A 14,762-nucleotide genomic window follows, 5' to 3' on the forward strand; every position below is an offset into this window, starting at 1 on the left:
GGTCAAATGAGCGAATAACATCAGTGCCTAGCAGAGCACTAGGTACTCAATAAAGTCAGTTCTTGTCTCTTTTCTGTCTCCACGTTTCTCTAAAACACTGGTGTCTTAACCTTTTTAGATGACAATTTCTCTAATCTATAATAATAAAAGCACAATATGCAAATCAACCAAATGGCCAAACTGTGGAATGGCCTTCCAGACAACCTTTTGGAATGACCAGTGGGCGGGGGTCAGGGCCGTGAGGCAGCCAGGGCAGTGAGGGCTGAGACAGCCAGGGCCACGAGGGCCGAGAGACAGCTTACACGGCCGGGACTGCGAGGGCCTACCTTTGCACGAATTTCATGCATCGGGTCTCTAGTAATCTCTCTATATAAAGAAGTAATATGCAAATAAGGCTGGGAACCCGTAACGGGTCACAACCAGACAGGAGAAGGTTGCGCGCGCAGATGAGGCCTGGAGCAGAGACGAGACAGAGGCAGGGGGGGCCTGCCCAAGCAGGCATGGCGGCTCAGGCAGCCCTGGAGTGGACACAGGCAGGGAGGCCGGCGCTACATGGTGCTGCGCTCACGGCAGCCGTGGGCTCAGGTAACCATGAGCCCCGGTGGCTGTGAGGCCTGGGGCTCAGGCAGCCATGAGTCCTGGCAGCTGCGAGGGCAGGGCTCATGGCAAGCATGGGCTCAGGCAGCCATGAGCCCTGGCGGCTGTGAGACCCAGGGCTCATGGCAGGCATGGGCTCAGGCAGCCGTGGGCTCAGGCAGCTGCGGGCTCAGGAAGCCATGAGCCCTGGTGGCTGCGAGGCCCAGGGCTCATGGCAGCCGTGGGCTCAGACATCCGTGGGCTCAGGCCACTGCGAGGCCCGGGGCTCAGGCAGCCATAAGCCCCGGCAGCTGTGAGGCCTGGGGCTCAGTCAGCCATGAGCCCCGGTGGCTATGAGGCCTGAGGCTCACAGTAGCCATGGGCTCACGGCAGCCATGAGGCCCAGGGCTCAGGCCTTGTAGCCCCTGCGGCTGTTAGTGGCAGCAGCAGCAGCAGCAGCAGCAGCAGCAGCAGCAGGATGATGGGCGTTGTTTTCCCTGATCAGCCTGGCCGCCTCCCACAGAGGGAGTCCAGACTGTGGCTTAGCCGTCAGTAGGACATCCCCTGAGGGCTCCAGGACTGTGAGAGGGAGCAGGCCGGGCTGAGGGGCACCCCCTCCAGTGCACCAATTTTCAGGCACTGGGCCTCTAGTCTAATATAAAAACTGGATTCCCTTTGGAAAAGAGCACACATATACACACACATATGTAAGAGTGTGTATGTGTGTAAGTATTCACACAAAAGTTAACTTTTGATTATGGATGAGTTAACTGCATTGACACTTTGGTTTAGTTTTGTTTTTCCCCCCAGCTTTACTGAGATATAAATGACATACAACATTGTGTAAGTTTAAGGTGCGTAATGTACTGATAACACTTCAGATTTTTAATACAGCACAATTCTAAGAAACTCTGATCCAAGACACATATTGGTACCAAATTATTCAACTAAATAAGGTTCATTTTCTTGTTTTGTGTCTACCTGAGCAATTAAATGTTGACCAAGTCTGGAAGACACACTTACTTTGCAATGATCAAAGACAACCATGCACTGAGGCTGCTTGCTGACAGGAGAGGATGAGGTGTCCACTTCCGGTGCGACCATTACTGGCTCCTGTTGATCCCAGAAGTTGTACTTGCAGAATACAAAGTGGGACAGATGCTGTGGCAACCCAGTGGCTTGGAGTATTTTAACCTGAAGGAAAAGGAAGGTTCTGTTAGTTTTTAACTCAAAGAGTTCAAAGAAATACTTAGTCAGAGACATGGATTCAGTCCTGACTGACACTAACTGTTGGTTTATGTTGACCAAATCCCATTCATTCTAGACTGTACTTATGCCCTAGTCATATTTAGCAAGAGGTTGACAAGGGTAACAAAGGTAACAACCTTGACTATAAAGGTGGATGTTTTAAAGCATTTATAGACTGATGAAAAGCATTTAAATTCTAATTTATTATAACATCATCAAAATCATCCTATCCTAATATATAAAAAGCCAGGGGCCATCACGACCAAAACAACAGACGGACAACCAAACACAGGCTGCGTGGGGCGACCAGGCTGGCAGAGGGGGCATTTAGGGGTGACTAGGCTGGGGGGGGGGGGCAGTAATGGGGGACCAGGCAGGAGGAGGGGGGGGCAGTTGGGGGTAACTAGGCCAGCAGACGGAGGAAGTTAGGGGTGATTAGGCCAGCAGGCAGAAGCAGTTAGGGGTGATCAGCCTGGAAGGGGGAGTAGTTAGGGGCAATCAGGCAGGCAGGCAGGTGAGCAATTAGGAGCCAGCAGTCCCAGATTGTGAGCGGGATTTCCCTGGGATTGGGCCTAAACTGGCAGTCAGACATCCCATGAGGGGTCCTGGATTGGAGAGGGTGCAGGCTGGGCTGAGAGCAGCCCCCCTGTGCATGAATTTCGTTCACCAGGCCTCTAGGATTAACAATAATCAACTCAGAAGAAGAAAGCTCTCAAACATCAACACCATTCCATGACACAAATTTGGTTAATGAATACATCATAAGAACACAGAATTGTTAAGAATGATGAAGAATGTGTACGTGCCAATAAGCAAAAAACCATTTACTTGATATTTTAAAGTTTGTTTCTTTTTAACAAGGCTCTCAAGTAGACTATTACATGTGACTAGAGCATTTTGGGGGAAACTTTAAAGGCCTCATGAATGTATACTTTGGAGATCTGGAGGGGTGAACAGTGAAGATTAAAGAAATGCCCATAACAGATTTTAAAGAAGCCAAATATTCTAAATATTTCTTTTGACAGGTAGCATCAAATTGATTTTTTAAGCTGAAGTTTTTGTGTTAAGTTGTAACATTCTAAAACTCCTCCAATTATGAAGGAAACTAAACCCTAAAGTTAATTAAGTGAAACTAATTTCTGATTTTATAACTGATTAGACCAACTTTCATATGACTGAGCATTTATTTACTCTTCAACTGGTCTCTTCCTTGCATGTTGTAGGATGTACTTTATCTCCAGTAAATAAATTTAACAAAAGTAGATTTGAATATGTGTGAAAAGTTGATGTAGGTCAGCAAACACAAATATAATAGTCTTAGCACTTGAAGAAGTCTTAATAATGCCACATAAAATCTCACAAAGCAAATGACTTTATTTTCTTCTATACTAGGTCCATAAAAATGGCTAAGCAATAAATGGAAACTCCTGCTATCCATTTTTTCCTGTGACAGCAACAAGAGTTTGAAAATCTATATGGTAATTCCCTGACAGGCTATGAAAGATGAATTGACTAATCATATCTAATAAAAGAGTAATATGCAAACTGACCATACCTACACTAGACCCACAAGCCATGCCCACCAGCCAATCAGGAACAAGTATGCAAATTAACCCAACCAAGATGGATACGGCCACGGAGCGAGCAGGAGGCTTGGGTTTCCCCAGTAATGAAGGAAGCCAAGCTTTCCGCACACCCTGGCTGGCCTAGGCCTCCACTCAAGGCTACAAAGTTTCAATTATAGAAGATAAATGAATCCCAGATACCAGGGCCTCTGCTTGGGTTGCTGGGAGGCGTGGCCAGCCTGCAAACCACCACAGGCCCCTCGTCCAGGCCACCCCACGCCCCAAGGGAATCCCCACCCTGATCCAGGACACCCTTCAGGGCAAACCAGCTGGCCCCCACCCATGCACCAGGCCTCTAAACTATCTAATAAAAGAGTAATATGCAAATTGACCATCACGCCAACACAAAAGATTGCTGCTCCCATGTGGTCAAAGATGGCTGCCCCCATGTGGACACAAGATGGCCAGCAGGGGAGGGCAGTTAGGGGTGACCAGGCTGGCAGGGGAGGGGAGTTGGGGGCGACCAGGCCTGCAGGGAAGGGCAGTTGGCGGGGGACTCAGGCCTGCAGGGGAGAGCAGTTGGGGGGGACCAGGCCTACAGGGGAGGGCAGTTAGGGGTGACCAGGACTGCAGGGAAGGGCAGTTAGGGGCAAACAGGCTGGCAGGGGAGCAGTTAGGCATCAATCAGGCTGGCAGGGGAGTGGTTAGGGGGTGATCAGGCTGGCAGGCAGAAGCAGTTAGGGGCATTCAGGGAGGCAGGCAGGTGAGCAGTTGGGAGCCAGCAGTCCTGGATTGTGAGAAGGATGTCCGACTTCCCGTTTAGGCCCAATCCTATCGAGGGGTCCCAGATTGGAGAGGGTGCAGGCTGGGCTGAGGGACACACACTCCCATGCACTAATTCCGTGCACCAGGCCTCTAGTACATTATATTCATCCGAACCAAATACGGCAATCTGAATTCAGCAATTACATTTTTCTTAAATTTTAAAAACTGTCACTTTTTTATTAAGTGTTAAAAGTGATTATTATATTCTTTAAGGTGAGGCAATGTGGTATTTGGGAAGATTATAAGATTTTGCAGTATATAGATCCAAATAAAATTCTCTGCCACTTATTAGCTTCTGTTTTTGAGCAAATTACTTTTAAAATTACATTTTAGTTTCCTTAGGCTTAGTTTTTCTCCTAGGTGTAACAGGATAGCTAGCTAATGATACTGGTGTGAGGAATGACCATTACCAATGAAATGAAATGAATCAAAAGGCTTTGAGTGGATAGCTGTTCAATATGTACATACGTACCCCTTGTGATTGAATTCCACCTGAAAGCCTTTTTTTTTTTTTTTTAAGACATCAATCTCAGTTTTAGGGTTAAAATAAATAAGCAAACAAGGTTTTATATACTAAACTTTTCCCTACAGGCAATTTCTCGGGAATGAGAATGCCAGGAATGAAGAATAACAGGATATAACAGAATGAGGAATATCTAGAAATAGGTTTGGGGTTCTTTTACAGTTTTAGTTTTTGCCTACAGAAACCAAAAATCACCACAAGGTGTCAGGATACCACAGACTTCAATCAGCTCACCACTGCTCAAGATACTGGAGCCCAACAATGTCAAAAGACATTGATGTGGTTTAGAATTTTAAAATACACTAATTGTATCTAATGTAATTGAAAATATCAATATGTTAATATGTACAAACTTTCTTTCACCCCAGAAAAATAAACCCAGGCTTCTTTTATGGGCTGGCAACACTCTCTTTACCCATGCAATAAAAGTGTCCCCAGACTGGTTTGGTTTGTTTTTTCTAATAATATTTTGTTTGCTATAACTCAGTTTATTTGTCTTACTCCTTTTATACAAAAGGCTATTATATGCTCAGAATATGGTCTCTAAAAACCACTTTCCATTAAAAGGAATCAGGTTCCCTGGAGAAATGACTAAATCCAGGTCTAGGAGAGGAAATGTACAGGATGAGACCAGAATGTTCATCGTATCTGAATGCAAGAAAGCTAGCAGAGTTTATGAGGGTTAAGGTTGTGTCAAAGGACTAAAAAACCAACTGAAGAGGCCCCTCAGGCCAAAGGTGGGGTCATCTGAACTTCAATATAGGCAATGAATACAATGGATTGAAACACATCAAATATATTTAAATCTAAAAGTTCATAATGATATTAAAACTAAAATCAAAAAGAAATTTCCTTGGCTGCTTTTGGATATTAGTAGGAAAATCAATTTATTATTTTGAAAATGATTAAATAATGGGAGAGACTGGAACATTTACCATAGCAAAATAGTTGATAATAGAAAGATTCTCTCTATAGAAGTATTCCAGCTAGCAACTGAAGGAAAAATAGAATTATAGCATCATTCTTTTCTAATACCTAATGAAATGTCTAGGTAATGAACACCAATGATCGCTAACCACCTTGAAAGAGAACCAGACATAATGTGCCTTCTGATGGAAAAATAATGAAGTATCTTCTCTACTCCTCTCCCCATACATTGCCTGTATATCTACATAGCAGTTAATGAAAAATACAGCATAACATGTTAAATAATACCAATCAGTAAAATGAAGACTATGAGAAAACATAAGATAATAGCCCATTTTCTAAAATAAATTGTAGGATAAGAGAGAATGGGAGACAAAGAGAAGCAGAGAGGAAGAACACCCACAAGTGACTGAGCCTAAAGATTAAGACAGACTTCAGAGACATGTCAACTAAGACAATAAAAAAAACTGACTGGACAGTTCATGATATTTAAGAAAGCATTCATTTTTTATTATAATATTTTAGTTTTATTTGATCTTTTTAAGTACTCTTTTTTGTTGTGTTAATCCTCCCTGAGGATATTTTTTCACTGATTTTTAGAGAGAGTGGAAGCGAAAGGGAGAGACAGAGAGAAACATCAATGAGAGAGAGTCACATCGATTGGTTGACTCCCACATGTGCCCCAACCAGGGCCAGGGATCGAGCTTCGATTGAGGTATATGCCCTTGACTGGAATGGAACCTGGGACCCTTCAGTTCATGGGTCGACGCTATATCCACTGAACCAAACTGGCTAGGGCAAGTACTCTTCTTTTGGAGATACTAAACTATTTATAGACTAGAGGCCTGGTGCACAAAATCTATGCATGGGTAGGGTCCCTAGGCCTGGCTGGCGATCAGGGCCAATCTGTGGGACAAATGGCGGGGCAATTGGGGGCCCCCACTGGCACCTGCTTTGGCTGGCCTGGCACCGCCCGCTTGCCAGACACGCCCCCTGCTGCTACCACCAGTTGGGGCCTGCAGGCTGGGGGCAGCCCCTGCGTTGAGTGTCTGCCCCCTAGTGGTCAGTGCGCATCATAGCAACCGGTCGGTCTGCTAGTCGTTCAGCAGTTTGGTAGATTTGCATATTAGGCTTTTATTATATAGGATGAAATATGATGTCTGGAACTGCTTAAAAATAATCCAAGGGAAGGAATCAGTGCAGGTGTGGCTTAGGTGTATGAATGGAACAAGACTGACCATGAGTTGATAATTGTCCAGGGAGGATGATTGGGGATCAATAACACTTTTCTCACTACTTTTATGTTTGATATCTTCCACTAAAAAAAAAAATCTTCAGATTTTCAAACTTTATTTTTTTAAAAAGCTTGTTACCCAGGACATACTACTTCTTAACAGTGATCAAGATAAATTTTCCAAATGAGATAGTGTCCTTTGTGTTACTTTACTAATGGTAAACTCACACAGTTGATCTTTCACACAGCTGCATTTACTGGTTCATCACCTTTAAAATGGGCCATATGGAGTCATCAAGCCTATGTCTCCATCTTTGATAATCCTATAACCTTAAAGGACATGGTAGCAAAACAAGTACAATACAATAAAGAGTAACCTTTTAGGGAATTAAGAATCCCCTGCTAATCCTGAAGCAATTGACTTAAAACATATGAGGCCTTCTTAATATATGCAAAGACCTGCAGAAAGTAGCCCAACTTCCCCATGCCTGGCAGCTAATGCCTACTTTCAATATCAACTTCCATCCTAGAAACATGTGCTAAGACCCAGAACTGGACATAGGATAGATTATGAAGTAAGAGTTCAGGTCAGGCTTCTTCTACTTCACTTTTGAATGGTCTTGTACACTGTTCCAATGCCCCTTTCTAATTTTTCTTCCTCAAAAACCTTTTTAACTGGTTTCTCTATGATTCTTAAGCAATGGCAGGATGGCTCACTGGAGTGGATTTGGAAATGTCTGAGGGGATTTTTTTCCCATTGTCATGAGTGACAGAGGTGGCACTACCTCTGCTGACTGTGACGATAGGAATGTGATAACCTACCTAAAATCTACCAAGCAATTTCCCATGAAAATGCCATAGCTCCTTCTGGGGTAAGAGTTATACATAACACACACTCCTTCAAGTTCACTTGGAATCTCATTTTTCCAGAAATTTTCCTCAGACCTTACTATTAGAATCAATTACCTCTCCTCTAGTGTCCCAGAATGTCTGGCCTACCTCCCTCAGAGCACCAGGGTTATACAACATTGGAGTCTTCTGTTCACTTGTGTGCCACCCTTACACATAGACACGAACCACACAGAGTGCTCCTTGAGAGTTGGAATCCTGTCTTGTTCATCTTTATATTTGTAGTGCCTGGCACAATGTCTGACAGATAACACTCAACACAAAGGCCATGAATAGCATGCATGGGAAGAGCAGGAAGAAAAGGGCTTGCAATTAGGACATGACAATAGCATAGGTAAAGGCACATGGGGGAAGAGGGAGAAAAAAATCATAGAAAAACAGGGTGAAGAGTGACTGATGGCAGGAACATAGGAACAGGACTGTGGCTGGAATACATTTCTATCATCAGCAGGAATCAGAGGCCTGAGTTGTGTGAAAAAACTGAGCTTCTCTATAAAAAAGTTCCAATAAACACAAATCCATATAAATTTGGAGTGAAATGGCCCAGAGGAAAAGAGGTAACCTCTCCAAGGCTTCACAGCAGAAAGCAGTGTAAGTACCGGGCTAACCAGGACATCAGAATCGATCCTATATAATAAAAGGCTAATATGCAAATAGACCGAACGGTGGAACAACCGAACAGCCAAATAGCCGGTCGTTATCACATGCACTGACCACCAGGGGGCATGTGCGAAACATGGCAGGCACTGGCCGTGGCAGGATGGTGGAGCAGGTGAGCAGGGGTGCTAGACCAAAGTGGGGCGCCAATTGCTGTCATCCAGGCAAGCCCCGCTTGCATCCACAGCCGGCACCAGAGCCGCCGCTCATACCCGCTGCCAGTGCCTGGTGCTAGTCCCAATCACTCAGCGCCAGCAGTGGGTGCAAGTGGCGGCTGCTGTCCCTGATCGTGCTTGAGAGCTTCTCCACCTCCCCCTGCTCCTGAGGGGCAATCGGGGCAGCAGCCGCCGCTCACACCTGCTGATGGTGCCTGGAGCTGGTCCTGATCACTCGGCGCCAGCAGCGGGTGAGAGTGACGGCTGCCAGACCTGATCACCCCTGAGGGCTCCTCCACCTCCCACTGCTCCTGAGGGGCAATCGGGGCAGCAGCCACCACTCGCACCCGCTGACGGCACTGACCTCGATTGCACCCGCTGCTGGTGTCAGCCCCAATAGCTCTGCACCATCAGCAGGTGCAAGTGGGGCTGGCACCGTCAGAATGTGGGAGCAGTGGTGGCAGGAGTGGGGCTGCCAGCAGACAGGGAACTGGGGACCGGGCAGGGGCATGGAGGATGGGCCAACACCCACTCCTGTGCCTACCGCAGCCTCGTGGCCCACAGTTCCTTTCAAGGTGCACAAATTCATGCACTGGGTCCCTAGTATATATATAAAAGCCTAATATGCAAATTGCCCCCTCAGGAGTTCGACTGGGAGACTGGGAGTTCGATTGCTCTCTATGACGTGTACTGACCACCAGGGGGCGGCACAGAACTAAGAAAGGCCCCAACCAGCAGCTGGTAGCAAGGGAAGGAAGGTGCCAGCTGGCAGCCGGAAGGCCCCAATCGACTCTGATCACCTGCCAGGCCTAGGGACCCTACCTGTGCATAAATTTCGTGCACCAGGGCTCTAGTATATGATAAAATACTAAATACTAAAGATTTATTTCGAGATAGCTATTTTCAAAATTTTAAAAAGGAACACAATATTTATCATCTAAATACCCACAATCCTCAAAATCCATCACACTTATCCTACTTGTAAATGAAATGGGGACTTACCATGCATGTGAGTTTGTTCTCATGGGTCTCCTTATCAAAGGAGGTATCTGCAGCATCATCTCCTCCGGCAATCCTTTCCGCAATGTCACCACTGATCCGCATCACCTCGACATGCAGCCGACCTGCCACCTGCAACAATGAGGGAAAAGCAGGTCCTTTTTCCAGAGTTTGTTATTTCTTCTGCTTTAGAGTCAAGTGATTAGGTTACTGGTAAATGAGAATTTAGAAGCCTAGGTTCTAATAGTTCCTTTCTTCCAAGGTACCTGGAATAATCACCATAAGGCAGTATAAAAACACAGGTATTAATAACACATACAGCTATTGCTTGTTATTATTGATGAAAAATGGTAACTATATATTATCAATACTCTACTGTTCAGTGAACCATTCTCTGCAGGATAAAGGCATGCATATGACACTAACCTCTCCTTTCTGGTTGACAATTGGTACAGCATATTGTAACTTCACATCATAGAAGAGGGACTCAAGGAAGACATTCGCCACCCCAATGAGACTGTGATTTTCCTGCTCATCATAGAATGGATCGGAACGCTTGAAGTAAGACCGTATTACCTTCAAAAAGATTCGGAACATACAACCTCAGAAAATTAACTAAAATAAAATGAATTCAACCCACCACTTTTTGATGCACTCTAATAAAGTCATTAAACTCAGCTGAAGTATAGCACTGTATTGTGCTTACTCTCTCTCTCCCCTCCCCATTCCTATTTTAGAATAAATGGTCAGCATTCTTCACCCATGAGAGAGCAATCCCCATAATGCCATTACTTTTCTTTCTTTTTTGTTTAATTTAAAAATTTATTTTTTAATTACAGTTGACATACAATACTATTAGTTTTAGTTATATAGCATAGTGGTACCTTATGTACCTTATGAAGTGATCACTCCAATTAGTCTAGTACCCATCTAACACCATACATAGTTATTACAGTATTATTAACTATATTCCCTATGCTATACTTTACATCCCTGTGACTATGTCATTACTTTTTATCATTCCTTCTCCTTTACCTGGAAATCTTGCCATGAAAACATAGAAGACATACACTGACTACAAAAAGAAGTAAAACGTATAGGAGAACTCTTCATTTTTCATTCATATCTATTCTACTTGTTCCTACAATAATATAAGATATGTTGCTACTAATGAGAAGTGACCCCTTACAGGAGAGTGGTGTGGTAGGTCTTTTTGTATTTGCTATTAATGTTGTTTTATTTCTACGTTGAAATAGGAGATGAATACACAAGAAAATAAAAATATATTTTAAGAAAAACATCCTACATAATAAAATGGTAATATGTAAATTACCATCACTCCGCTACGCCCACGATTGGGCCAGCAGGAGGCACAGGGGGCGGGACTCAGGGTGGCCGGGGTAGCTGATTGGGCCAGAAGGACGCTGAGCTCGCGGCGCCTCTGGCGCCGCGAGCTCAGCGTCTGTACCATGGCTGCCGGAGGCTTTCGGAAGGCCTGGGGCGCCTGCGGACAGCCAGCCGGACAGGTCCCCCGCGATCAAAGGCCAAAGCGGGGGACCTGGCCGCCTGTCTGCTCCGGCGCAAGGCCTTTCGAAAGCCTCCGCAGCGCCGGAGGCTTTCGGAAGGCCTGGGGCGCCTGCGGACAGCCAGCCGGACAGGTCCCCCGCGATCAAAGGCCAAAGCGGGGGACCTGGCCGCCTGTCTGCTCCGGCGCAAGGCCTTTCGAAAGCCTCCGCAGCGCCGGAGGCTTTCGGAAGGCCTGGGGCGCCTGCGGACAGCCAGCCGGACAGGTCCCCCGCGATCAAAGGCCAAAGCGGGGGACCTGGCCGCCTGTCTGCTCCGGCGCAAGGCCTTTCGAAAGCCTCCGCAGCGCCGGAGGCTTTCGGAAGGCCTGGGGCGCCTGCGGACAGCCAGCCGGACAGGTCCCCCGCGATCAAAGGCCAAAGCGGGGGACCTGGCCGCCTGTCTGCTCCGGCGCAAGGCCTTTCGAAAGCCTCCGCAGTGCCGGAGGCTTTCGGAAGGCCTGGGGCGCCTGCGGACAGCCAGCCGGACAGGTCCCCCGCGATCAAAGGCCAAAGCGGGGGACCTGGCCGCCTGTCTGCTCCGGCGCAAGGCCTTTCGAAAGCCTCCGCAGCACCGGAGGCTTTCGGAAGGCCTGGGGCACCGGCGGACAGCCCGCTGGTGCACCAGGTGCATGATTAAATCATGCACTGGGCCTCTAGTCTATAATAAAAGCGTAATATGCTAATTAGACCGGACGTCCTTCTGGACAACCTTCTGGACAAAGTTAGGGCTGGGAGGGAAGCACAGGTCCTGGGTGCCAGAGGGAAGCCCAGGTCCCGGATGCCAGAGGGAAGCCAGCGCTGGCAGCCCGGGGAAGGAAGGCCTACTCTTGCACGAATTTCGTGCATTGGGCCTCTAGTGTCATATAAAGTAAAAATTCATTTTTATTGATGACAATTTGGAAAAATAAAACCTTTTGGAAAACAAGAAGCTAAGGCATTAAAACAACTCTATGCGAACACAGGAGTGTTGACAATATGTAAAAATATGCACAATACATCTTTCTATTTTAAATATGTACAGTATACAGCTGGCCTAAATGAGAAAACTGGCAACTTGAGGGGATGGTATCAGAGTCCATATCTATGGCACCTACTTAAGGTCAAGACACCTTCAAAATATGTTCCTAATAGTATAAATGTTAAGGTATCACTGATGTTCAATTAACAAAACAAATATTGTAGGTGAATTACCTACAGAGGTAAAGTGTTGAGAAAGGAGAAGAGCATGGTCTCTGTCCTAAATAAATTCACAGTGCAGTCCGGGAGACAGAAACACGTAACACCTACAGAAGTGAGTATGGAATATAGAAAATTCTTCCAGAAATCCAGAGGATACAAAATGAGGAAGAGAACAAAAGAAGATGCCAGAACAATGGGTTATTAAATTTTTTGGTTAACTAAACAACTTAGAGGATTAAAATAAATATCCTAGAAATAAGCTTACTATTTTGGAAAAATGAACAATTTTCCCCTAAAATGGGTAGGCTCATTCCGAAATGCTTGGTTCCTTCTCTGAGTACGAGCTAAGTAATTTTTCTCAAATAACTTACTGGGGTATCTTCTTCACACTCCTTCCACTCCTGATAAAGGTCTCTCATATCCAACAACCTGTTGTCCAACTTTTCCAAGGACCAAGTCTGCTTTCCTTTTCCTTTTCTTCTCACCTGGATTGCAGGTTCGCTAAGAAGAGAGCCTCGCTGCAAAGACAGGGAGAGTGACTCAGTGAAACACAAAGATATCCGTCATGGAAGCTCACCCTGAACATTCTATACCTACCAGTCAAGTGTCATCAACCAAAACTGAAACAGCTCTCATTCGTTACTCACTTCATTGCAAAGCTTCCCAGAAATCTCAAAGCTTAATATAGTGCCTTTATATCCAAGTGCAACCAAAATTAAAATATTGCAGTCAGATATAAAGGTAAATTTAAAACACAAAAGACAAGACCATGTGTAATGGGAGTCAAAAATGTTTTATTTGGGCCATCATATGACCACCGAATATCAGTGGGTAGAAAGAGAGTCATAAATATTGAATGGCAGGGGACGGTTTTCTGGGACGGGTGGTTAAGAAAGTATCGTTCACTTTCCAAAAGTTTAAATTTTTCTGAATGGGTAACATCTTAATGTCATACAAAACACAAAATGTTTACAAGAGTAAACTAAAAAGTATCCTATTTACACATTTGAAGGCAATATATTATATCAATTTCTAAATATATATAGTTTAAATTTAAAATTAAAACAGTATAGAACAAGACAGAGATGCTAGTTGCACAGCACTGTGAATGTACTAAATGCCACAGAATTGTTCACTTAAAAATGGTTAATTTTGTTATGTGAATTTCACCTCAAAAAAAGAATTTCATTAAAAATTTTCCAGCTTATAAAAACGTGTTTTTAATGTAGAAAAATATTTAAACTTTCTAAAACAACAAAGTAGAAACAAAATGCCCCTGTTCATCTCTTCCAGAGATATCAATTTATCTAATATCACAATTATCTAATCAAATTTAGATTTATTGGGTAAATTTATCAACTGTTCTGCTATGTCTACTTAGAACTTTGGAGAATTATGAAATACACCAATGATGCTTAACATCTTGCCTATAATCATTTCAAAAAAAATAAAAATAAAAACAAGAGAAGTTACATAATGAAACAAAGATTTTAGAATTCTGAAGGTCAAAAATCACCCTTCTCTCACCTACAGTAAAGGCCCTTTCACCATATATTCAGCTGGGTAAGGAATAAATACAAAAGTTTCACTGGTGATTTGTAGGGAGTAGCTTTTCAGGGGGACAATACCAGAACTGGGACTAAATGGCAATGAGCAATATGCATCATGACATGGTCCTGCCGCAAATAACTACGACAGGGACTGGAAAAAGAAAAAGAAGAAATTTCTGTCCCTTACCAAAAATCGCCAGACATAGGTGGGTACAAAGCCAGGAGTAAGGACCAGAAAAAACAGCATCACAGCATGGACAGGACATTAAATAAAATAAGAATTTTCAAGTACAGCCCTGACCGGTTTGGCTCAGTGGACAGAGCGTCAGCCTACAGACTGAAAGGTCCCAGGTTCGATTCCGGTCAAGAGCATGTACCTTGGTTGCAGGCACATCCCCAGTGGGAGGTGTGCAGGAGGCAGCTGATTGATGTTTCTCTCTCATCAATGTTTCTAACTCTGTGTCCCTCTCCCTTCCTCTCTGTAAAAAAATTAATAAAATACACTTTAGCCGAAACCGGTTTGGCTCAGTGGATAGAGCGTTGGTCTGCAGACTGAAAGGTCCCAGGTTTGTTTCCGGTCAAGGGCATGTACATTGGTTGCGGGCACATCCCCGGTGGGGGGTTTGCAGGAGGCAGCTGGTCGATGTTTCTCTCTCATTGATGTTTCTAGCTCTCTATCCCTCTCCCTTCCTCTCTGTAAAAAATCAATAAGATATATTTTTAAAAAAAAAGAATTTTCAAGTACAAAAAAGGTTTGTTGGATAGAAGCATGCAAGACCCAGCCTAAGGAGACTATCTCCTTAAGAAATACTTCCTTGTTCAACTCCTCTTTCTAGCTGAAATCTGAAAA

General features: G+C 44.6%; 1 protein-coding gene across 2 annotated transcripts in view; it reads right to left on the reverse strand.

Moving 5' to 3' along the window:
* The window catches only part of KIF13B (kinesin family member 13B), a 205,586-nt gene that overhangs the window by 64,210 nt on the left and 126,614 nt on the right, over positions 1 to 14,762 (reverse strand). For both annotated transcript variants that reach the window (XM_079772493.1, XM_079772492.1), the window contains exons 19-22: positions 12,734 to 12,880; positions 10,045 to 10,194; positions 9,622 to 9,750; positions 1,600 to 1,770 (exon numbers count right to left, since the gene is read on the reverse strand). In XM_079772493.1, coding sequence (XP_079628619.1) covers positions 1,600 to 1,770; positions 9,622 to 9,750; positions 10,045 to 10,194; positions 12,734 to 12,880 — 597 coding nt within the window. The remainder of the gene's footprint in view (positions 1 to 1,599; positions 1,771 to 9,621; positions 9,751 to 10,044; positions 10,195 to 12,733; positions 12,881 to 14,762) is intronic.

This window comes from Cnephaeus nilssonii (genome assembly GCF_951640355.1).
Source record: "Cnephaeus nilssonii genome assembly, chromosome: 5".
NCBI classification, from domain to species: domain Eukaryota; kingdom Metazoa; phylum Chordata; class Mammalia; order Chiroptera; family Vespertilionidae; genus Cnephaeus; species Cnephaeus nilssonii.